Raw genomic sequence first — 23,191 nt, 5'->3', positions numbered from 1 at the left:
GCGCTCGCAGTGCCGCCACCGGGATTGAATGTAGTCCTCCACTTTCCGAACCGCCCATCGGAACTAGACTCGGTTTGCGGTCATCTTGAATCTGATAAGATTTCGCTTCCAGCTGGCTATTTGTTGTCAGCATCCAGGCTGGTCTGGCTCGCTCAATCTGATCAAGCCTATCGGAGTTTGCGTGGGCTATTTGTTGCCGCCTCACTTAGATGACAATACCTATATCCAGAGGCAGACAGGCACAGTCAGCCCCGTTTTACAAAGGATGGACGGTTTATCCTGGTGATAACTGATCGATGGCAGTCCAGAAACATCCGCAATTATTATAATCTTCCAGCAAGTGTAATGACATGATAGGCTTGGATTTGTTGTACGTCCGCATGGCCCGGGGCTCCGAGAAGATATATATTTTCGGACTGCATACATTAACGCGAACTAGATACCTTGTTAGTCAAGGTGCATAAGGCTACACCACGTGATGAAGCTTATATTTATCACCAGTCTCACAGTCTCATCCAGAGGATCATGTTTTGCGACATTCACTCCAACTATATTTCTTAAATATCCCAAATCATGGCCGACCTCAAGCCCCCTTTCACGGAAGAGACGGCGAGGAAGAAAGTCAAAGTAGCACAGGACTTGTGGAACACCCAGTAAGAGCCAAACTAATTTTCATCAATTCCAATGGCTTTTCGATACCTTCAATTGAGATGCTCCACTCGATTATCCTGCTCATCGCCCACTACCCGTTTGCTGGGTATCGTATTTGATATGAAACACCTCATGTACTGCTGCGGATGCTCATCCCTTGCGTACGGCTTGCGCCGACGCGCCTGCAGCAGCCATTTTCTTGGCTGCAACACTGTCACTCCTCGAGCTATCATTAATGAACCAACCTGACTACATATAACCTTACTTACTATCACCAGAGATCCCGTACGCGTTGCTAAGGCATATACCCCGGATTGCATTTGGCGCAACCGCACGTCATTCTTCTCAGGGACAGAAGCAATTGTCGACTTCCTTACAGCAAAGTGGAATAGAGAGAAAAACTACAAGCTGCGAAAGGAACTTTTCTCGTTCACCGATGACCGTATCGCTGTCCAGTTCTGGTACGAGTTTCAGGATGCCAGTGATTCGATGCGGTGGAAACGGTGTTACGGCCTTGAGGACTGGACCTTCGACAGGGAAACGGGAAAAATGCGTAAACGCATGATGAGCGGCAATGACTTTTTACTGGGTCCAGATGGAAACGGCGAAGGAAGGTGGTTTGTAGATGGGGTGGACGTCGAGGATGTAGAGATTGGGGAGGAACATTGGTGATTGCTATATGGCATCTGAGTGCAGAACTGGAAAGCGCGACAGCTTCGCTTGCACTTGTGTATCTATGGGAGACTGGCTATCTCAGAGCTGGACGACAATTTTAGAGATAGGTGGTGGGCACTTATAGTTGGAATGTTCGAATCGCTGGGTATGCTGATCAACCTGGATGGCGCCCCTTCTCCCTTGACTACTAGGAATTGGACATATTCGCCCCTTTCTCAAGACGCAAGTGACTAACAAATTAGAGCTGAAGCAACATCTGTGTCGTTATCATGACTGTCTAACGATATGAGGTTGTTGAAGGAATCCAAAACATCGAGGGCTCTTGGATTATTAGGATTATACTCGCAACAACTAATAGAGACAGAGAAATTGGCTACAACAAAGGTTCCTCGCCAAGTAACGGCTTGACGTTTGATTACTATAGCCGCATGAATCGATGTCCATAATTGAGCAGGAACGACATTCTTGGCTGCGATGCCATTTGGTGTCGGGGGGACCTGGGGAATCTGCTCACAACAAACACACTAAGCACCACAGTGTCATTCCTGATTCTGTGTTGACCTTCTGCGGCATGCCCAGGCCTAATCCGCTTCCTGATTGTGCTCTCGGTGGTGCTTGAGTTTGTGTTTTGAGAACATTTTTGTTGGAAATTACCTTGACAAATTGGGATTCTTCCTGGGCTTACCTATGCTTGATTGTTGCTTTTTCGATACAATCCACACCCGCTGCGAGATTTCTACAGTCGGCTTTGGCTGTTGAGACTTTTCAGTCTTCTCACTGATGCTCGTTGGCTAAGCCTCTCGGTGATCTCGACTACTAACCTAGCAGGAACTATTCGCGTCACCAAATCGCGCAAGTGAAATCGACAGACGATTCAACTACCCCTCGAGGATCAGATTGGCAAGATCAATCTCTTTCGACGCTCAGACAATTGCGGATACTCTAGACTTGGAATTGAGTAAGATCCCGTGGCCGAAGTCTACCAGGTCTTGATCGAGCTGCTCAACGCTAACCACAAGGCCAATCAATAGCAGTAACAACATTTCATATGTTCCTTTCCTCCACAACACTTGTGTCGTGCTAGGGCTTCCTGGCAATGGAGGAACCGACCCTTATTATCGATTCGAACACGATGCGGTCGCCGCTGACGGACGCCAGTAATAGAGTTAACTGTCACACTCCGGTTACAGAACGAGGATCAATGAGGGAAGAGTACGCCTTGACTTCGTCAGTGCCCATGTCCACTGTGGATAGCCCTTTGTCGTCCGGAAACCATGCAGAAAAGAACTGCCCCTCGCCAGTAGTTGACTCCAGGGGCGACTCCAAGCGGAACTCGACCGTATCGGCGTCCTCAACCCTATCAGGTAAAGGGAAGAGAAAGACACATGTTGGGCCATGGCAGCTAGGGAGGACTCTCGGCAGCGGGGCCACTGGCCGAGTGAGACTAGCGAAGCATGCGGTAACAAGCCAAACGGCAGCAATCAAAATCGTCTCGAAGAAGTGCGCTGCTATATCGCAGAGTGATAGCATCGCCGCGATGGACAAGAGCGCAGGGAATTTTGCTGGAACAGGGGCGAGACAGATGCCCTCTGGAATCGAAAGAGAGGTAGTGATCATGAAGCTCATCGAGCATCCAAACGTGATCAGCTTATATGATGTGTGGGAAAATCGGGGCGAGTTGTAAGTGGCTATAAGCAGCAAACATTCACATGCAGCTAACGAGGGATAGGTATCTTGTATTGGAATACGTCGAGGGTGGAGAGCTGTTTGACTACGTCTCCAACCATGGTCCACTCCCAGAAGAAGAGGCAGTTCGGCTGTTTAGACAGATAATAGCTGGCCTCGGGTACTGTCACCGTTTCAATATCTGTCATCGGGATCTGAAACCGGAGAACATTCTACTGGATGGCGAGCATAACATCAAACTTGCTGACTTTGGAATGGCTGCTCTTCAGCCTGCGGGCCATTGGCTCAATACCTCATGTGGAAGCCCGCATTATGCGGCTCCGGAAATCATCTACGGCCGCAAATATCGGGGTGACAGGGCAGATCTCTGGAGCTGTGGAATCATCCTATACGCATTACTCACTGGCTTCCTTCCATTTGATGGAGGGGACCTACATTCCACTCTCCAGCTTGTTCGGAAAGGCGACTACATGATTCCTCCTGGTATCAGCGATGAGGCAGCGGATCTTATTCAACGTATTCTACAGAAAAAGCCAGAGGACCGCATCAGTATGGAAGATATCTGGAAACATCCGCTACTCCGAAAGTACGAAAAGTTTCACCAGGCTATATGTAATCATTACCTGGGGCCACCGCCTCCTTTATCACCTCAGGATTGCGGTCCGCCAGTTGTGAGGCAGGATATTGATGTCGATCTGCTCCGAAACCTCCAGACTCTCTGGCATGATGTCAAACCTGAACAGCTCATTGAGAAACTCTTGAGCCTGGAGTAAGTTCACCGTCTACTTATAGCCATATCGTGGTGATTTTTCTTGAGATTGAATCTTACAAACTCAGACCAACCCAAGAGCGGCTGTTCTATTATGCCTTAGTCAAGTTCAGAAACGAGCAATTGGAAAACTACCAAGGACAGCCTCTCAGGTATTCAGTTAGTGACTACCATCACATCTCCCGAGGCCAGGCTCGGCTATCGAAGCACCTGCGAAGCCGCTCACAAAATGGATCACAACGACGTTCTCGACCCCCGTCAGTGAAAGAAACCGGAAAACGCAGGCCCACGACGAGAGAGCCGAAGTCATCAGCTACCGATGAGAGTTACAACCCTTTCAGGTCACAATTCAACCGTGTTCCAGACAAATCACCAGAATACGCCCTGGTTACCATCCACCGAGATGCATCTAAGGCAAGCCTTAAGCCGGCTGAAGTAAAACTCGACACGTCAAACCCTTTCCTCGACGATGATCAGGAGATAGATCGCCAACAGAGTCCGCCCTTCACTCTAGTACGGAAAAGAAAACACAAGTTCAACTCCGTCAAATCATTCCAATCCAAGACCTCCCTTGCTGGGTCGCGTAGGGCGCCGAGTTCCGGGGCCGCGCCTCGATCCATCAGCTACAAGCGGAATGTTACTTTCCGTCACAAGAGGAACCGTTCTCAAAGTTCTGCGTCTGCTAGGACGAAGAGGACACACCATAATCGACAAGCAAGCGAGGCCAGTCTCATATCAGGTTTCGATGATGACCCGTTCTCCGATCCACAAAGTAGTCCGATGTTACCGGCTCAGCCAACAATGGTCCGCGGCGCTGGAATTGCTGTCAAGCATTGCGCGCAGCGAAAATTGCAGCATTCTGACTTTATCTGGAGAGAAGATGCACGCAAGGTCTCGCATGAACTCAGCCAAATCTGTGAAGAAGCTTTTAATGGAAGTTCGATGACCACTGGTTGTACTGATACGACTGGCGCACGGTCAGAAACTCCAGTTACATCTGTTTCGATAGCTAGCCCTGGCATTTCCAACCATCAGGTAGATGGTAGCAGTTCTACTAGCTGCCTGACAGCGCGCCAACCGGTAGACTCACCGAAAACACATGCTAGCAGGGAGCTAGAAGAAACTCGTCGCAGACTCATTGAGCACTCAACTAAGGATGGCTCGAAAGACATTCCTGGGTATCTGGCTCCAGTCATAAAACACCTTGATCAATTAATCGAGCAAGAAAAAGCCCGGCGACCTGGAAGATTCAAGCCCGAGGAGCCTCATCGATTAATGAGCGATTCAGTATCCAGGTCCCCAGTGGAAGCTACCCAGCTCTCAATTGTTTCCGAAGACCTGAACGCCATTGACAGAACAGATGCCACGACACCCTCCAAGAAGGCCCGACAGGTATCCAGCTCGACCGCTGCAAGCAGTCACCGAAACGACATTAGTCGGGGAAAGCGCTCCATTCGGATGGTTCCTCAGAGCTCCTTCCAGTCAATCGATAACACCGCAGACGTAACCGGGCATGAGAGTGACAAGAGCAACACCTTGGTCTCACGGGTCGCCTCCAACTCAAGACATAGTCGAACTTTATGCGAGCTGGATCCAATTCTTGAGAATCCGGCGTCACCACGCCGCAGTGCTGTTCGAACATCAGACCACAAGAAGTGGTCCTGGTTTAGGAAATCCCAGAACATTGAAGAGGATTTGATAAAGGCTCCCAGAGTAATCAAGCCTTTACACCCCAGCTCTGCAACAGTCATCGTCCATGAAGTTCGTCCTGCAGCAGATATAGCGGTAACCGCAGATGACCAACCGAGGCTCCGCAAGTCATCCCCGGAATCCCAGAAGAGTTCTTTCTGGAGCTTCATTAGGAGAAAACCAAAGCAAAATGCCGGTGCGTAGCAACGGTGAACTTCTGATATCGCCATCTTTGGCTAATTATAACCCTTACACCACAGAACTTGAGCCGACAGCCACAAATCCCCTCCTTGAACGTCCTCTCCTTGACGAACAACAGCAGCCGCCACAAGATCCAAAACAACCCGACGATGAGAAAGCCTCCAAAGCCCGTCGCACTCCGCGTTCCAACGGCAAAAGCAACAACTGGTTTGCGCGCGTCTTCCAGTTCAAACCCGCGACTCGCGTCGTCGCCCTAAGCACCTCAAAAATCAAAGGCCGCAAGGAGATCTATAAGATGCTCCGCGAGTGGAAACAGTACGGAATTGAAGAAATTCACCTTGATAAGACTAATAGCATTATATACGGCCGGGTTGGCGAGTCAAATTGTATAGCTCCACTACTCCCTCGCGTATCCTTTGAGCGTGCCCTACACACCTAACACTGAATGGTTTGACTAACGATACTTCTCTTCATATAGTCCTGCACCTCCGACCCGTCGAATTCTCCGCAGACTTCTACACCGTCATCGAAGACGGCCGACAAGCGAACCTCTCCCTTGTCCGCTTCAGACAAGAGCGCGGCGCAGCCTCGTCATTCAATAAAGTCGTTGATACACTCTGCATGCTTATGAAGCAGCGCGGCCTGCTGGTAGAGGACCCGGCGCGCGCGAAGAAAATGGCGCAAGTGTTGGATGCATTTCCAAATGCTTGATTAGTGTCTGAATCAGCTTGATCTTTTTGTGCATTGCAACGTATTGCATAGCTTTGGCATACGTACATCTGTACTCCATAACTTGGTTCGATAGTTGGGTGTTGTTTGGTGGGCGACCTGTTGGTCCTGGTGTTTTGTGACTTATGTCAAAACCCTTGATTTTGCCTCGATTCCTTTACTATCCCGACTTGATTTTTGCTTGACGGGCCTGACCCTTTTGAGATCATTGTGGAGGGCTATCGTTACTCATATCGCCCCCCTGTCTACGCATATCAGTCCTAGCCGGGCCGAGCCAAGCCAAGCCACTGCATGTTGCCTTTACTTATTGCCATGTGCCTGTCTATCTGCGAGCGTTACTCCAGTCTTTAGTAGTTAGTATAAATATAGCCATATAACCTTCGAATGAGCGGATCCTGTTAACCAGCGGTATTTGGAAGGGGGAGAGGACAACACTGCGAAGTGGAACTATGCTGGAATAGTGTCCATGTAGTAAGGTACGTCCTGGTTAGGCTAGCGAAGTGGGCGTAGCGTACAGTGATAACTCTACAGCGCGCTACATGAAAGATGCTACTGGAAGATAGAGCAAACCGTGCAGAGAGAACGCAAGACTTAGAATTTGCAGACAACGACTAAATTATGGTCAGACAGCCTCCCAGGGTAAGTAAGTAAAGTAAGTAAAAGAGTATATCGAAAAAAAGACATGAGAGCAGAAACAGACGAGAGTAAGAACAAACAAGATGAACAAGATAAATCGAGAAGAGCCTCCCATTTTTCGCAAAATGACCGGACCGCGTATTTAGCTAGCCACCCAGTGCATGGACGAGGTATCAGATTCAGGACGCAACAACAAAACGCAGGAGAGTGCCACCCGAAATGTACTGTGATGCAAGCAAGCAAAAACAAACAAGGTAAAGGGACCAGAGGGAAATGCCGCACAACGCAAAAGCAGGGATCCTTCCAATAGATAGATAGAAGGATAGTGGAAATAAAAGACAACGATCCCACACCAGTCTTCGCTTCGTGATAACAGACGCAAAATACCACCCTATTTTCAAATACCGCCCTCTTTTCCTTTCGAATTCCATGACATCAATCGGAAAGAGAGATGCCCGTAATAGCAATAGTAGATTTCCCCCCATCGGGTCGCCCCGAAATAGTATATCAGTCGTAGTAGATCTTCTCCAAAACTCATCATCAGCATATTTGATCTGATTTGATAGTCGTTTATTGGGGCTTCGTTGAGACGAAGGCCATAGATAGTTGCGGAGATGAGAGCGCATCAATTGCGGACAGTTCAAGGCCATTAGCATCATGATGGATCGATGCCGAGGACTCGCAAGTGTTGAATGTATCCATGGAATTGGGTAGTCTCGTTCCCACCTCCACCCCGTATTCGCAGAATCGTGCCAGCACATATTCTGATACTGCCTCAACCCCACGCGGCCCCGGACAAGATGAAACATGGTCTGTTTCCTCCTGTCCCGTCAAGTGGCCGAAAGCGACAGATTCGTCAATTGAAGCGACAAAACAAAACAAGTGGATTCTTTCCCGTCGATAGACGTCCTCCGCTGATTGTTTCAAGTGCTCATCTTTTTTTTTTTTTTTTTTTTTTTTTTTTTTTTTCTGTTTATCGTCAAGAGTACCCCACAGCCCAATTCATAGTGAAAACGTCAGAGCGCGTGACCAGCACATGCGCCGAGCGAGGCCCCACTCTGGAACAGCCTTTCCGCCAACGGTTGAAAGAATTGAAATTTAATCTACCCTCTGATCGCTCAATTAAATGAAGTATAGCGAACGGCACAGATGGCTACTGGCCTAACCCGCGGCGGTTCAAAGCATTGAGCATGTCGCTGTCTGTGCTAGAGCGGGGCTCACCCGGGTTGAGCATATCCCGCACGTTTAGCCCGTTGCGAGGCGCTGAGCCCGGGGTGGAAGTAGGCGGAGGAGTGGCAGCATTCTGAGGCGGGTGCACCCCTGGGTAGGGTGAGCCATGGGGAGAAGAAGAGTGACGGTTATCGTACGAATAGGCACTTTGAGGGGAAGGGCGACGATCATGCGGGGTTGGCGGATAGTACGGAGCCGCGCGTGGCTGATACGGAGCGGAGGTGACTGGAGTCACAGGAGCTAAATTTGGAGGGTCAGGGTAATCGTACCCAGAACCAGAACCTCGGCGAGACCTCTGTTCAGAGCCGAGGAGATTAGCGTTGGACCCTACTGGGATATAAGGGTTAGGCAGTGGGGGCTTACATGATCTTGGGGCATCGGTGCGTAGGGCGGGGTAGCTGCGCCATAAGGATGCTGGTACATTCCTTGAGGTGGTGGAAGCGTTGTCTCCGGCTGAGGCTGTTGCTGAGGGGGCAACGGTTGACCATGGGCGCCGTAAAGCACGACCGGGTCTCCGGGACGCCCAGGGGCTTGACCATTTCTCAAATGTGGGTATGCAGCTTGCACTGGGACGAAAGCCTGGGCCTGAGACGAAACGGGCGTAAAAACGCACTGCTGATTGAAGCGAATACAGTTTGTGCAACGTCCGTCGTTGCTATGTTCAAAGCCCGAGCATCGAATCTGTCGACACCAAGTCCATTAGCTAATGCGCTAAAAATAACAACTCCAGGATATCGTACCTTTCGTCTCCGACAATATTTACACGCAATAGCAGTTCTCTGCCGAGGAGCAGCTGCCGAGTAGACGACCGCACCGCCAGGTGGAGGCTGTTGGCCGTATGGACTGGGGGGCGGGGGTTGTTGACCGTACGCTACGTCCGGACGGTAGGCGCCTGCGGGAGGGGGAAGTTGGTAAGGATCCCGCTGGGCATGCATTGGATGAACGGCCGCCATGTTGGGTTGAGGAGGAGGATATTGGGATTGCGGAGGGTATTGCGACTGAGGGGGGTAATGCGCTGGCGGAGGCGGATACTGCGCTTCTGCGGGGGGAGGATAAGAAGCTTGAGGGTAGGAAGCTGGGGGGTACTGGAGGATTGAAGCCATGGTTAGCATCGTGGTCGACGAGAAGCAGGGGAAGGATAGGCAGGGCGGCCAGGAAGACATACTGGGTATTGAGAGGCCGGTGGGTAGGGAGGCGGACTCTCTTCGGGCTGACTGGTGTTCCACTGAGGTGGTGGATACTGCCCCCGTCGACTAGGGTCGTTGTAGTCGTTGGGATTGGGAGGATTGTTCGACATTGGTGAGTCGGGAGCAGACGAGGCTGCTAAGGAACTGGCGAGGCGAGGAGGATTTAAAGGGACGATGCAGGATGATGTAGAGAGCGAGCGAGCTGTGTATCGCGGGCGTTCTGGGCATGTATCGTATGTAACAGGGCGTAACGCTAAAGGAATGAGTAAGATGAATAATAACACGGTAATTAAGAGACCGGGATGAGCAGTTCAATCAAAGCGCAGCCGTCGGGTGATGTGCAGGACTAGCAGAGCATAGCCTCGTGGCCACCAAACAGGGAAGCAGAAGCGAGAAGGCAGAAACGACGCAGAAGAGCGAGGACAGGGATGAGGATGCCAGAGAAGACAGGGGTGGCAGTCAAGGTGAAGTGGGAGAGGCGGTGGAGGAGAGAAAAGGCAAAAGGCGGAGATGGCCAGGGAAAAATAATGGAAAAAAAAAATAAAGGAAAAAGGAGAAGTGACATCTTGGAAAAAGAAAAGAGCTCGGGATTCTGATTATGACGTGAAGAAAAAATAACAGAAAAAAAAAAAAGCAGATACGTACCGGTCAGCAGCGAACGGACTTCGAGTAGATTGGGATGGGAGCACGGAGGGGTGGTAATGCAGTGCTGGAAGAGCAGCAGCTGGGAGAGCTTCAAATAGTGGTGGACGAGAAGCCCTGGAGAGAAGAGAAGATAGTAGTGAAGAACTTTGCTCAAGTGAAGGAGACAGCGAGAGCCCTAGCAGGAACAATATAAAAAAAACTCAACTTGGGCTTGTCAATCTGGGCTGCCGACTCGTCGGTCCGCTCGGGAGGCAAGGAGAGCGGGAAGACTCGCATGCACGCATTCTTTGGGTCGACTGGGGCGCTGGAGTCCATATATCATCAATAGAATTGATTAATGGATTCGCGAGCGGGCCTATCCTAATTCCTCAGCTGGCAGCCGTGCTTCGCTAGCATGATTCACCGCAACGGGAGCAACCTTCGGCGCAGTGGAGTGGGCAAACAACAGCGACTGCAAACTAAACTAACCGGCCAAGCTATAAATTACATTGGCCTCGCAGCCTTGCTACGTGCATACGTGCATACGTGCATACTGCCGTGTCTCCCACGCAAAAGTCCAAAAGTGAGGTGTCCGGGTGGGACCGTCCCCCGGGCTCCATCGCAGTCCCATAGACATGGACGAGGACGCGCTAAGGCGAAGCAGACAATCAGAGATCAGCTGAAGCTGAAAACTAAAAGGGACGCCGGACGGGTAAAGGCGCCGTGACGGAACTCCACACTCTCTATTTTAGTGCTCTTTGACCTCTTGCGCCTGCCATGTTACAGATACGACCGGTAGACTAGAGAATGTGTGCTGACCGACTGGTGCAGCCATTCAGATGACCTGTCTGCAGTGCTATCCGGATCCAGTCTGCAGTCCGGCGTTGGGGCCTAGCAGTAGCGTGGTGCCCCAGCACTAGCAGGTGCTTGGGGGTCGAGATACCCGTTGATGAAGAGTTCGGGAGGCCCACGCTTGATAGCCGGGCCCGTCGCTGCTGATTGGCCGAGAGGCAAACTCTTCGAGTCGCCGCCGCTAGGCTCTAGCTCCCTCTAACTTCAATCCTGCCGGGCCTAACCTTCTACTCTGGCTCTGACCTCGTCATCTCACAAAAACCCAATCCTTCAGAGCGTGGCCTGGTCTTGGAGCCGCGGGCTGCGACATGATAAGAGGAGACGACGGTTGGAGTGCGAGGGAGACCTGGACCAATTAGGAAGGCACGAGAAAGGAGGGCGGACCTTCCTCAGGAGAGAGCGGACCAGACCGTTGAACCATGGTTGACTTTACTAGTGTGCCAGACTTCTGACCACCGCGTCTCCTTTTCCTTTCTCTCGCTCCTCGCTCCCTCCCTCACCGACCAGAGAGCTCTGTCCTCGTGTCTGGCACGGTCAGCCTGCCAAGTGTCCTTTGGCGCCCTGGCGGCGAGTTTAGACTCCAACTCTCCAAGGATGCAAACAAAGAGAGTCGAAGCCACCCAGCATCTTCAGGCCCTGATTTCCCGGGTATGCAAGGCACTCCAAGTCAGGCACCCGCCCTCAATTCAATGATTCCAATCCCGTGCAAACCTACTCCATACACCGGACTCCTTGCTCCCTGGAAAACAAAGCGAATCAAGCGATCCCCTGCAGGTCGCAGACCTCATGAGTGTCGTATCTCATGATCTCCTCTCCCGCACTCTCCGTGCTTGTGGCGGTTTTTTCCTTGCTTGCCAACGCAAGGATTCTTCCTGACACTGGCCGCCAGATCTCGATCGCAAGACATATACAAGCTCTGTGAAAACCTGGAGTCTCCCGTGCGTAACCGGATAGCCAACGAGTCGGTGAAACCAGAAGGTCGAATCGCGTTGCGCGATAAGTTGGAGTTGCATATTCGGTACTTATTCAACGCGGTATGCATATCCCATCAGCCCATAGAGGCAGAGTCCAAAGTCCGTCGTAACTTGAGATCTAGATCCCGCCACCGCGCCCAACTTCATTCCTTCTCCTCGGGCTCTCATGCAAGGAAGCAGTCGTCATGTATGCAATCCTAGGATGCCAACATGATGAGAACCAAAGAAGGATGCCTCTTCGTTCGACCGCAAGCCCTCGGACGATGGCTTGAAAGTAACCTTTCGCCGAGACTTAATAATCCCGGCCGTGGTAGCTGACCGCTCGACCACTGGCTCACGCCGTCTGGACCCATGAGAAAGGACCGCTCCGAACCAGAAACGGCGCTGGTGATTTATTGGAACAGGAAAAGGACTCGCGGACAGTCGAACCGCGGTAGAACCTTGCGCTGGGCCGTGTACCAAAATAATGGATGGACCGCTGTCAGTAGCTTCCAGTGTCTCGGGACACTCTCGGCCCCGGTGATATTACGGGGTATAGGGCAAGCAAAGTACGTAACGGCAATTTCCTCATTTGGATTGCGGTGGCTTACCTGGCGATGAACAACGATCTCTTAAGACTCGAAAGGCAAGCAGCGACCATTCGGAGAAAACTAGACCTGGTGTGCCCCCCTCAACCCAGTTACCGTTCCATGGATATGACTGGTAGGTATGCTTGGACGAAGACAACTAAAATACTGAAACGGGAAGGTCCCAATCCTAGCTCTGAACTCCAAAGCCAAAACACCTCGATTTTGGGTGGCAATATTATGAAGAGAAGGTTCTTTCTCTTCCGTTGACTAGCCTTTCATCTGCTTTTGGGGCCAGCTCGTTTCACATACTCCGCCGTATAGTAGCGTCGTCGCACAATCCAGGCAAATCTTGGATGACGCACTCCCATTGGTTTCCAGCACATCCAAGAGTAGCCAATAGAGGACCCTTTGACTTGAAGATGGACGGGAGATTGCTCAATCAGCGTGGGAAAACCCTGCACCTCGACGTCAGAGTCGATCCAGAAGCGGGAGAGGGGCAGAGGGGCAGAGGGGCTGAGGGTCCGGTCTGCGGTACCAGTGCTACAGTCCTGGGAACGGGTGACGGGAACGTTACAACAGCGACCAAAAAAGTTACGTAGGGGCGCTCGAAATAAGTTGCATTAGCGCGACTCGGCCAGGTTCGAATTTTCTCGGCTTGGAGTTTGCAGCTGAAAAAGAAGCATCGCGGGAGGTGAAGGGTCCGGCGCTACCAATCACACCGGCTGCGGGGAGTCTGCTGACATGCATTGCTGACGGAGTACGACGGAGTACGACGGAGTATCGTGCCTTTGATTGCTGTCGTAATCGCCAATCTACGCCGGGAGCGAGGTCGATAACATGCGAGGCCGGAGTAGTTGCGGTCTAAAGTCATCGTCCGAGCGACAGGGTTCTTGCTCCCACCATCATTGGAACTTCTGCCTCGATTGAAGATTGGGATAATCATATCAATCAGCACATATATCGACTAGCGGGGCAACGCGTGACCCATTTTCTCGTCGTGCGACTCTCAAGTCCCCAAAATCCGGCCAACGCGTCCCGACCTCCAGAGGGAGTCGCACAATGGTGATGCGGCCGACAAGGGGCCCATGACAAACCAACCTCTCCTGGAAATGCAGGTGCCTGCGACTCCTGTCACAGCCGGCCTGTCAGCGCGTTGCAACCATCCCCCACTAAATTAATTGTCTGCCACGGAAGACGGGGCGGGCCGTCCGGCGGCAGCACAGTGTCGCTTCCAACCTTGTGATGTGAATCCCTGCTAGCTGCTGGACTACATTCTCTCTCACGTACAGACTAACCGCCCTCATCCTTCAAGCATCGATTGGATTGCCTCCCGTCCATGGCTGGCGAATCATGCTTGACAAACGTCCTGGGCCGCTTGCCTGCCACCCCCCTTGCTCTTGCTGCTACGTATGGGCTCTGAATGACGGGCTCTTTGCAGGGCAGATGCATCGCGGTCCTTGCCTGAGGCAAGGTGATTTATTTTGCCTGCTTACTTCGCAGAGAGTATGCTGCGAAAGCTGTAGAGATGGTCTCGCCGTGATGTGCTGGAAGGCCAGATTGCGACGCCTACGGAGCACTGCATGCGACTAAAACCGGCTGACAAACTCGGTGTGCTGCGCTCGTACATATTATATTAATATCAAGCAAACCTACACATGGGCGAGGCCCACCAAGCCGAGTTCATTAGTCTCACCTTGTCACATTTATATTATTGTCTCCGAGTCTGACACTCCTGACGCTGCCGTTTTTTACGAGAACGGCCCGAAACGCGGCTCATACGGTAATACCGCCGTGAAACGCATCCTTTCTGAATTAAACGATTAAGATTAATAAAATATTATTATTTTATCGCCTAGCCGGCCTGCTAGTCGACTCCGTTCTTCCACGTTTTTTGAATCCAATCGGCCCTGTCCGCGACCGCATCTTTCCGCAGCGGCCCAGAATCCACCGGTTGCTGCTTCCTGTTGGGCTCTGCTTCTTCCTCTTCCTCTGCTCCCGGTCCTTCGTCTCTCTCCACGTCTCCACTACTGCTTCACCGCCAGCCTGAGCACTTCCAGTGACACTTCCAGATCCTGCGGTGAGTAGTGTGTCCATAGAGTTCAAACTCCGACGCTGCGTTAAGGCCTCCAGGCTGCCCGCTTCGCCCGTCATTCGCCCCTAGTCGATGGCCCGTCGCGCTGCGTGCATAGCCTTCTGCAGCTTACCGAGTGCATACGCTTGGGTCCCAGACGAGACTAAGCGGCGGACCGTCAGCCAGGATCCTCCTTTTTGCTTTTGCGTCTGGCTGATGGCTGACTTTTGGAGTCTGACTGTCTGACCGTTTGGTTCCCTCAGTCTGACTGGCGCGTGTGTCAGTGTAGCGGTATGACGAGACGCCTGAGCGGTTGGAGCTAGTTCCCTCACTACTGCCGAACTAGGAGATTAGTCGCCTGCCTAGTGTGCGGCTGCCCCGAAGGCGCAGGGCACAAGAAAGGAACACGCTGGCGCTGCCTGTGATCATCGATCACCCGCATGCGTCTTCAGTCATGTGATTGTCCTCCAGCCTATGAGCGCCTGCGATCCAGGAACTATCCCGTTACTTTATCGTTCTTGAGCCGCTGTTGGCCCGTTCCGCCGCTTGGAATGCGAGTCGGGGGGTGGCAGGGCGCCAAAAGTCGCGTTCTGGTTGGTAGACGGTGCTTACGATGACAGGGAAGATGAACGGCCAGCAGCCCAACACTAGGGCGTAGGGCAGGTCCAAACCTGTCCGTGCTCGACGCTTCCTGGGTCGGATACCAGACTAGTCACAAAGACATGTGCGCTCCCTCGCAACTCCGGAGTTTAGTACAGTGTATGGCACTGGCTGCAGTAGCCGGTTTGAAAAAAAGAGTGACGTGGCTGACAAGGGGACCGGAAAGATCCCCTGCAAGCTTGATACAGCATCATCGACGCCTCAAACGGCTGGTATCGGATCTCTGGAGGAGCCATCACTGCTAGTTTGTACTCAAAACCCCTGAGCTCATCTAAAACAACCTTCCAATCTGGGATACAATATAAAATTGCTTTTTTTTTCTCGGCTTTCGGATTCCGTTCGAGACGGTTCGACGCCCCCAGAAAATTTAAGCTACTCCGTATTAAACCATTTTCAGGAGAAACGAGCTAGGTACTCCGTTTCTGGCGCCGCCTAACCACTACTATGCTTGTGATCTGCTACGTCAAGCGTCTGACTCTGGTCGCTTTCGGTCACACAGACGATGTCGGCTAGTCTGTCATCTTCCATCGCGTGATGCTTTCCCGTCTGTTAGGCTTGAAGGATGCCTCGCAATGCATGCCTGACCCTGCTGGCTAACTTTCAGGAATTAATTCGACGATTGAGCCTACCAGATTCTATCACCGCTTGGCCCGACGGCGTCATCCCGTCGCAACTCTAAAGATCAGTGCCCACTGCTCAGCTGCAGCCGGCTGAAAAAGAAAATCTCGTTAGGGAGTCAAAATCCACGGCCCCGGGCTCCACAGATACACGAACGATCAGATTCAGGGATTCAGGATCTCGCTGCCAATGCGGGATGCCCCGACACCGCCACTTGATTACGAAGTAAGAGTACCGTATCGCTGACGGCGAATTTTTCTTTATGCGCACGGAAGATTGTCGGCCATGGACCATGGACATGATCACACCGTCACCACCTACCACCGTCACGGACTACTCACGGACACATTTTGGTTGGGGAAAATGTGATCTGTCATGTCTTACGGCCCCGGAAGAATCGGGCCTTGGTCTCATTTGCACACAACGAACTTTGACTTTGGAAGACCGGTCGAGTTGGCAATTGCGAAATCCGCTCACCAGGGAAATGAGATGCATAATAGTCGTTCTATTAATTTATGCAGCCGGCTCAGCAGCCAGCGTGAGCAGTGATCATCCATTCGCGGGACCCATCTCCCCCAGAAACGCAATCTAGCACCCGAGCCCAGAGATAAGTCTCGATGCAAACAAAGGCAGGGGATGCCTGACTTTGACTCTGCAATTTTCTCGCCGTGCCGGCGTCTTCAAGTTCATCCGTCCACAATGCCCCACCCCCAGATTTCGTTGGGGATGGGCCTTCGGCATGCCATTGGCAGTCAGATCGCTGCCGCTCGGCACTAGATACACCGCATGGTCTGCAGAGATACGGGGTAGATGCTTCCCTGGTTATCTCGACTCTTCAGAGGACATACGGGTTTGCCACCTTTTAGCTGCTGGTCATCGCACGCATCTCGGGAGTCCTTTCCTCAATCAGGAATGCGTTCCTAAATTGAGGTTGCTTTTGCTGCTTCACTTGTCCTGACTCCTGGGTTTGTCAGAATTACCCCGAATATTTGCTTACTGATATAGAGACTCACCGCTGTGCACTGACTTGATCTCCTAAGAACTAACCACGATGGTAAATATGCAGGTCACGTAGGTAGTCTGCATACGCTTGGGAAGAAACTGGGCTATAATGAAGGGCTATACTTCGTACGTAGAACCCCTGCTCCAAAATGCCTACGCATTGACAGCCGGGCCCGAACTTCACGGAATATATCCGGCAAATAGATACAGAGTCCGGAGTACGACTGTCTTTGCTCTGAGGTTCATTGGTTTCAGTTCTCCTACTTGGCCATCAAGCTCTTGTTCCGTTTCTCCAACTTTTGCGTCTTTTGCGTAGATTCACTGTCATGTATGGCATAAGACGCCACGCTATTGATATAGAAAGTCTTGTACCGCCAATGAACAGGACGCCTCCGGGAGGAAGGAACGCCTCACCGGTTCTTGCAGACCTTTATTCTGCTGGAGTGTACTGACTATAGCCCAGGCCCCATTGTTTTCCATGGGGTCTAGCGAATACCTATGCCAGCATGCCAATCTAGTCTTAAGAAAAGCGAAGCTGCTACGCCGTAAATGCTATATTCATGTCGTCTGTTCTCTAGATTCGGCTTCCATGTCATCCCGGTGCGTCATTCGAACCAATCGCCATTCCCTTGCTTTAGGACTCCGCCTCACGTAGGCACCTTGGGTACAGATGCGCTAAACTACTCAGAAGTACTTTGCAGAGGGGAAGACAATCCCAGGACTGAGACGCCCCGTATATGTCTCTGGAGCACAGCTGCCTATTATTCACCCCACAGTGCCTCGCATAGATGACGTCGGACGACAACCCCAGAACCGACAGTCGGTGATGCGTTGTCCACTAGATGCATGACTCGAGACTGCTCGCTTTTGCCTTCTGCCTTCCGCCTTCTGCAGGGATGGGTCGCTCAAGAGGGCCGAGCCGTTGACTCCAACGACGTGGATGAAAGACCGCTTGTTTGTCTTGCAAGCCCGAGATGGTTGCATGGCGCTCAGGAAGGGCCCACAGGGAGTCAATGCTCCAACTATACGAGCACGGACGAGAGTATCTAACATCCGCGGAGTGTAAGGTCGCCTACCCGTTATCCAGAGAACGGCCGTGCGGTCGTTGAAGGTGATGACACGATGAACTTGCGCGGGCAGGTGCTTGATGCATTTTCCGAAGAGAGAATAGGGGTAAACGAGCCTAGTTGACTCATACCGCGCAGGGACGAGCCGGTCCATTGATCGGTCAGCCGCAGTGTCCATCCGAGAGTGTGCCAATGAGCATAGCTCGCCAAAAGGACAGCGTTCCGTGTAACGACTTCTGACCAGATCCCTCAAGTTGATTTCTCACGCGTCGGAAGCCGCGAGTGGTGATATGATTCTGCGCATCAATCCGTTTTGTCGTCGCCCGCAGTTGCTCTGCATACCTAAGGTAGGTAAGGCAGGTATCCGTGCAAGTATGATGACAGTCCCCGTAAAGCGTCAAGACCGTTTGTGCCCAAACCCAAAGACAAGGCCAAATCCACCTCCAAGCATACTCGAGTCCAATCGCTGAACTAAACCAAAGGCCAACGTGTCCGTCCCCAATATGGACAGCGCTAAGACAGTAGACCATGGCCCAGGATTCGTGCTGTAACGATGGACGTGTCCAGGCAATAGGACCTCAAGCCGACCATCTGCAGCATAGCTCGTTAGCTAACTTGGGTGCCTCAATATGGATTCGTGTAGTCTTTCCCGCGAGAAAAGACTCTGGGAAGACGGACGGAGGACGGAAGACGAAAGACGTGGAGAAGGATACACCGGGTAGGCACAGGGGGCTAGACAAACCAGCATCACTCTTCCTTCAAAGCATGATGTATCATATCAAATCACGTACTCCTAACTGACATCTCAATCCAGAAGCCAGATCTCCGTACCTATGTATCACGCAGCGCGGGCGTTCCACGTTTGCCAACGGAGCGTACTTCAACGAGACAATTCTAGACCGTCTGTCGGGCATTTCCTGTACTTCGAATCGCGTTGAGCTGTCATGAGGCGTCCAAAACTAGGAGCTAGAGGCATTTATGTATGTTTGCCCTCGATTGGCGCAGCCATAGCGCTGGAGAAGACAGAATGCTTTTCCCGGATCCTTTGCGCTTGCAGATGATCCACTGCAGCAGTGGCCGCACTCTTGAATTAGGGAACGGAAGAATCCTAGTTTGGGGAAGGATATCGAGATAGTACTTGCTTGGTATCTGTAGCTGAAAAAGATACCAAGGGACAAATCTAGCCCTAGCCTGGATGTGCTTCGAGCGAGGAGTTTTCCGCCGTGGTCAAAAGCACGGAGGACGTCCCGTCGTTCTTTGGGAGTTATGGGGACCAGGGCCTCGATTTGAACTTTTTCCCACCAGCACCCGTCCTTTCAGCCATTCAGACGGCGAAGAGATGGCGATGCAAGGATCCTACTGCATCCCAAAGTACAGAGTGCATCTTCGCCCCGTTGTTGTAATTCTGCCTCCGTACTCGCGAGGACCATACTCAGTTCAAGCCAAAACCAGAACAATACCCGGATCTATCCATACAAAACATGGATAGACAAAAGACCATGCAGAAAAGTTTTTTGAGGGAGCGCTCAGAGTAGGCGAGCGAATCATGATGCAGCGTGGACGGGAAAGCAGGCCATAGCACGGACGTCACGTCCATAATGGCCTTGTCCCCAGCGAATATTCGGAGTTGGAGACCAGTGTCTGCCACTCTGGCCGCCGTGGCAGAGTGTCGAGGCCTTAGCACGACGGGCAGTCAAGAGCCAAGTGATATCACTCCTAGCTCACGGACCACGGGCAATTGACAAGCAGGATACATTCCAATGAACAAGAAGAGCGACATGTATGTAGATACTCATAGGCTCATAGCCAGCTAAAGTGAAACAAGCAGGATTCGGTGGCAGCGGGAGGAAGAGAGACGACGGATAACAGCAGAAGTCCAGCAGCCAACCTATCCAAAAGCAAAAAAGGAGAAATAAAGGCCGAAAAAAAAGATACATCAATAGCCAAACGGTCGAACCAGGCGAGACTACTTCGTACACACCTTGGCCGGCAGTCAGTCATGCTTGCCAACGCAAATTCAGTCCTCATCCGACCACATTGTTGAGAACTGACCCGGCTCGCTGCGTCAATGGTCCGGCATCACAACACTGTTGAGGTAAGATACCTACGCAAGATGAGCTTGATTAGCCGGCCTTCTCACAGAGTACGCATACTAAAGTGCTCCCAACGTCTTAATGCTCGCTCTATCGAGGAGGTGCAGATAATGCGACCAAGTCTGAGTCGACATCCTTCTGGCCATGATCACAGCAGAGAGCTTGAAACAGAAGGAGGGGCACAGAGGATGATGATGATAGGAGGGGAATCGCCAGAGCAAAGTGCTAGTGGCCAATAATGACGCGAATCGCGGCCGAGTCCGGTAATGACCAAAAGTAGGCCATACTTATATCGAGAAGAAAGGAAGGCTTACAAATGGTTCCATGATGCCAATGAGCGCGGCGATCTTCTCCTGCGCGTCAGGACTCAAAAGATCTGCGTCGGAGACTTTTTTGCCGAGGGTAAAGCTGCGCAGGCGCAGCAGCTGGATGTTCTCATTGTCGAGGTCATAGCCCTGTGAAAGAGGAGACGAGTCAGTTCCTGGCGATGGTAGATTTAGTTGGTCCCAATCGAATCCGCCGTAATCTCGGATGAGGAAAGCATGGAATGCTGAACCTGGAATGCAAGGAGACGGCGCGGACGCTTTTCCGAACTCGGTAGAACACTAGGAACACCAGTAACCTAGACCAGCCAGGGCACGCTGCATCTAGCAGAGCACGGTGTCATTGCGGCCAGCCATGGCCTGACTTGGGTTATTCTGGCCACTTAGTGGATTTGGGCGTAGGTTAGGAGCCAGGACGGACGGCCCGGGAGCGCCCACCGCAACTGCGCCTGAGGGTTGACGGTTGACCCATCCACCCAGCGAGGTATGCAGCAGCAGGCTAGGGTTGCTGCAAAGCGCTCTATTGAGGGGTTTCTTTGTGTCTCCAATTCATTGCCCAGTTCGTACTTCTTTCTGGTCCTCGTTTGGTATGGCCGCTTGTCACTGAGTGCCATACCGGGCCGTGGACGACCGGCCTGAGACAGCCGCCAAGATGCTTCATGAGGCTCAATGCCATCTTGTCTTCTGTTTTCAAGCACACCTCCATCGTTCGGTGCCGTTATTTCCCTCGATGACGGCTGAAGCACGGCAGCAACAATGCGTTCAAAGCCAGGTGAGTCGAAAACCAGGATAGACCGACGCGCCCGGGAGACGTGGCGAACGCAGAAGATCAAAATTCTCACCACCGCGTTGGTTCACTTTTCGACGCGAGGTAATGTTTCAAGAAAAAGGTATACTCGGTCATCAAAAGGGGTGGTGGGAAAAGACTTCGCCCTCGTAATGCTATCGATCTTGGGATACGTAATGAAAGCAGGTTCTTACCTTGGGTTTAGTCTTCAACGCACTCTCACTGTTCTGGCTAACGAAGGCTTTTACAGCTTCATCATCATCATCGGGTATTCCGTCGAAGAATTCACGTCGCAGTCCCTCCTCCCTGAGTACCGTCTTCAAGCCTTGCGAGTTCGTGTCGATGTCTTCCCGAAGAAGCGCCAGCTTATCAGCTTCCGGATGCCAAAGGCCCGAGCCTACCGTGAAGATATATTATTGTTAGAACGGCCACGCTCTAAATATCGCATACTGTAGAAAGAGCGGGAATGCAATCTTAGTGGCCGTCTTCTGCCTCTGATTGTGCAGCTGCGTTGGGGGGGGGGTTAGGTCCTCAGACGGACTGCGACACATGAAAACCCATCCAACGACAACTTGCTGATACAAACTGTGGCGGTTGCATGCTCCTTGCTCTTGGATTGTAAAGGCAAAACAGAGGAGAGACGACCGGCAGGACGAAGATTATGCATTAGCTAGGGTCACCCACCAACGAAGCTCTTGCCCGGCTGACAGTGTACATAGTACGCGCTATAAGGGCTTTAGATGAAACTCCCGTTAGTTGGTACACTTGGCGAATTCGGGGATTCATAATTACCCTTTCTTTCCGGTGCGGGACCTGTCCCTAAAATCAGTCGACATGTTTTTAGATGTTTTTAGTGGTCGTGAGAGTCACATACCATGCCGCAGAGAAATGAACCTTGTATGGGGTTGGATCCTTGCTAAATCTTATATCTCTATGGATACGGAATACCTAGGTTGTTTGCGTTAGTATCCGTCCTTCCTTTTCGTTTGATGCGTCTCACCAGATCTTTCGCAGGTAACTCAGGAATAGTGCTATCTTGCTCGATGATCTTCTCCGTCAAGGTCTCAACGAAAGTATCCCAGTCTTTTTTGGAGTATCGATAGTCCGCATCGTGTGCTATAAACTCATCTCATCAATGAAGGACTCCTTTTATGAAGACCGGCAGGCACTCGTACCTTTGAGCCACTGCCTCTCATTGTGCTGGGCCAAATCCTTCAGGAACAGCATCGTGTTGGGATGCAGGGTGTCGTCAGCGTATGGAGTGTCTCCTGGATCTCTCGCTTTGGGTTTCTTGATAAAGACTTCTTTTCCAGGCCCAAGGCCAGTCTTGACACCTTCCCTCCACAGTTCTTTCTCTTCTAGGAGTTCTGAAGCCTCCAGCTTGGTCTTTCGTCTCTCGGCGAATTGTTTGACTGCTTTGGAAACTGCTTTCTTTCCGACCGTGGCCGCTGCTTGTGGCCGCCAAAAGTCAGAGTCTGTGTCCGACGTATTCCCATCTGTGTCTTCAGAATCGTCGTAGTCATCCTTTGCTTTGACGGTACGCTTTGCCTTGCCCTTTGGCTTTGCGGCCTCATCTTTTTTGAAATACTTGCTTTTCTTGGCGGTCGAATTCACAGATTTGTCAGGGGCCGCCGAATCGTACTTTTGCTTCTTTAGCGCCGCAGCTGAGGCTCCAGCAACTCTGGCGGATGCACGCCTCTTGGGTGCAGATGCTGGAACTGCCGCCGTCGCGGGAGCGGCCCGAGTAGATCGAGGAGGCATCACTAGCAGATCACTTGTGGTCTTCCGAGATGATTCCGTGTGGATTGGACTTGTAGCAGAGAAGATTTTTGAGGGCAGCGCCGGAGTTGCAGATGTGTTTGCCACACTACAGAAAGTGATCAAGAAAGTGGGATCGGCGATGACACTTGAACGACGTTAGTATGTGGCTCCTCTGTTATCCGCCAGGCCGCTAGCTACCCGCCGATTGAGTTCGGGAGTGGTTCGAGCGTTCACCCTGAAATGACGATGACCAAGGGGCCAGAGCTGCGATCTTCTGGGGCAGTCCCGCGTGGACTTGGAACTTGGAAGGGGGCGAGATTCCGCTAGGACCAAGCAG

General features: G+C 51.8%; 7 protein-coding genes across 7 annotated transcripts; 3 read left to right on the top strand and 4 right to left on the bottom strand.

Moving 5' to 3' along the window:
• Positions 1-537: 537 nt before the first annotated feature.
• BDW74DRAFT_154416 (nuclear transport factor 2 family protein) lies at positions 538-1,580 on the top strand. Its single transcript, XM_073724681.1, has 2 exons — positions 538-653; positions 930-1,580. The coding sequence occupies exons 1-2, from the start codon at positions 574-576 to the stop codon at positions 1,321-1,323; spliced, it is 474 nt and encodes a 157-aa protein (XP_073583428.1). The 5' UTR covers positions 538-573; the 3' UTR covers positions 1,324-1,580.
• An 842-nt stretch (positions 1,581-2,422) lies between these two features.
• Positions 2,423-6,761, top strand: BDW74DRAFT_185562 (serine/threonine-protein kinase; the record flags this gene model as incomplete). The annotated part of the gene is made up of 5 exons (XM_073731063.1): positions 2,423-3,006; positions 3,056-3,781; positions 3,850-5,666; positions 5,731-6,057; positions 6,150-6,761. 5 exons carry the CDS (start codon positions 2,423-2,425, stop codon positions 6,380-6,382), a joined length of 3,687 nt encoding a protein of 1,228 aa, XP_073583427.1. The 3' UTR covers positions 6,383-6,761.
• A 100-nt stretch (positions 6,762-6,861) lies between these two features.
• BDW74DRAFT_154412 (uncharacterized protein) lies at positions 6,862-8,011 on the bottom strand. The gene has a single exon (XM_073724680.1). The coding sequence runs from the start codon at positions 7,843-7,845 to the stop codon at positions 7,216-7,218; it is 630 nt and encodes a 209-aa protein (XP_073583426.1). The 5' UTR covers positions 7,846-8,011; the 3' UTR covers positions 6,862-7,215.
• BDW74DRAFT_154410 (uncharacterized protein) lies at positions 7,981-9,413 on the bottom strand. Its single transcript, XM_073724679.1, has 3 exons — positions 9,007-9,413; positions 8,630-8,947; positions 7,981-8,561 (listed from the first exon to the last, which is right to left on the bottom strand). Exons 1-3 carry the CDS (start codon positions 9,376-9,378, stop codon positions 8,190-8,192), a joined length of 1,062 nt encoding a protein of 353 aa, XP_073583425.1. The 5' UTR covers positions 9,379-9,413; the 3' UTR covers positions 7,981-8,189.
• Positions 9,414-14,948: 5,535 nt separating this feature from the next.
• BDW74DRAFT_154405 (uncharacterized protein) lies at positions 14,949-15,227 on the top strand. Its single transcript, XM_073724678.1, has one exon. The coding sequence runs from the start codon at positions 14,984-14,986 to the stop codon at positions 15,158-15,160; it is 177 nt and encodes a 58-aa protein (XP_073583424.1). The 5' UTR covers positions 14,949-14,983; the 3' UTR covers positions 15,161-15,227.
• A 2,306-nt stretch (positions 15,228-17,533) lies between these two features.
• On the bottom strand, positions 17,534-18,456 carry BDW74DRAFT_27892 (uncharacterized protein). The gene has a single exon (XM_073732397.1). It carries the CDS (start codon positions 18,066-18,068, stop codon positions 17,589-17,591), a length of 480 nt encoding a protein of 159 aa, XP_073583423.1. The 5' UTR covers positions 18,069-18,456; the 3' UTR covers positions 17,534-17,588.
• Positions 18,457-19,667: 1,211 nt separating this feature from the next.
• Positions 19,668-23,190, bottom strand: BDW74DRAFT_27773 (DUF2461 domain-containing protein). The gene is made up of 8 exons (XM_073732395.1): positions 22,269-23,190; positions 22,094-22,209; positions 21,968-22,041; positions 21,886-21,906; positions 21,778-21,827; positions 21,288-21,490; positions 20,298-20,438; positions 19,668-19,994 (listed from the first exon to the last, which is right to left on the bottom strand). The coding sequence occupies exons 1-8, from the start codon at positions 22,852-22,854 to the stop codon at positions 19,956-19,958; spliced, it is 1,230 nt and encodes a 409-aa protein (XP_073583422.1). The 5' UTR covers positions 22,855-23,190; the 3' UTR covers positions 19,668-19,955.
• Position 23,191: the final 1 nt, after the last annotated feature.

Source organism: Aspergillus multicolor (genome assembly GCF_047715735.1).
Source record: "Aspergillus multicolor strain CBS 133.54 unplaced genomic scaffold BDW74scaffold_14, whole genome shotgun sequence".
NCBI classification, from domain to species: Eukaryota; Fungi; Ascomycota; class Eurotiomycetes; order Eurotiales; family Aspergillaceae; genus Aspergillus; species Aspergillus multicolor.
The sequence above is the reverse complement of the archived record's forward strand: the minus strand, read 5'-3'. Positions and strand labels throughout refer to the sequence as shown.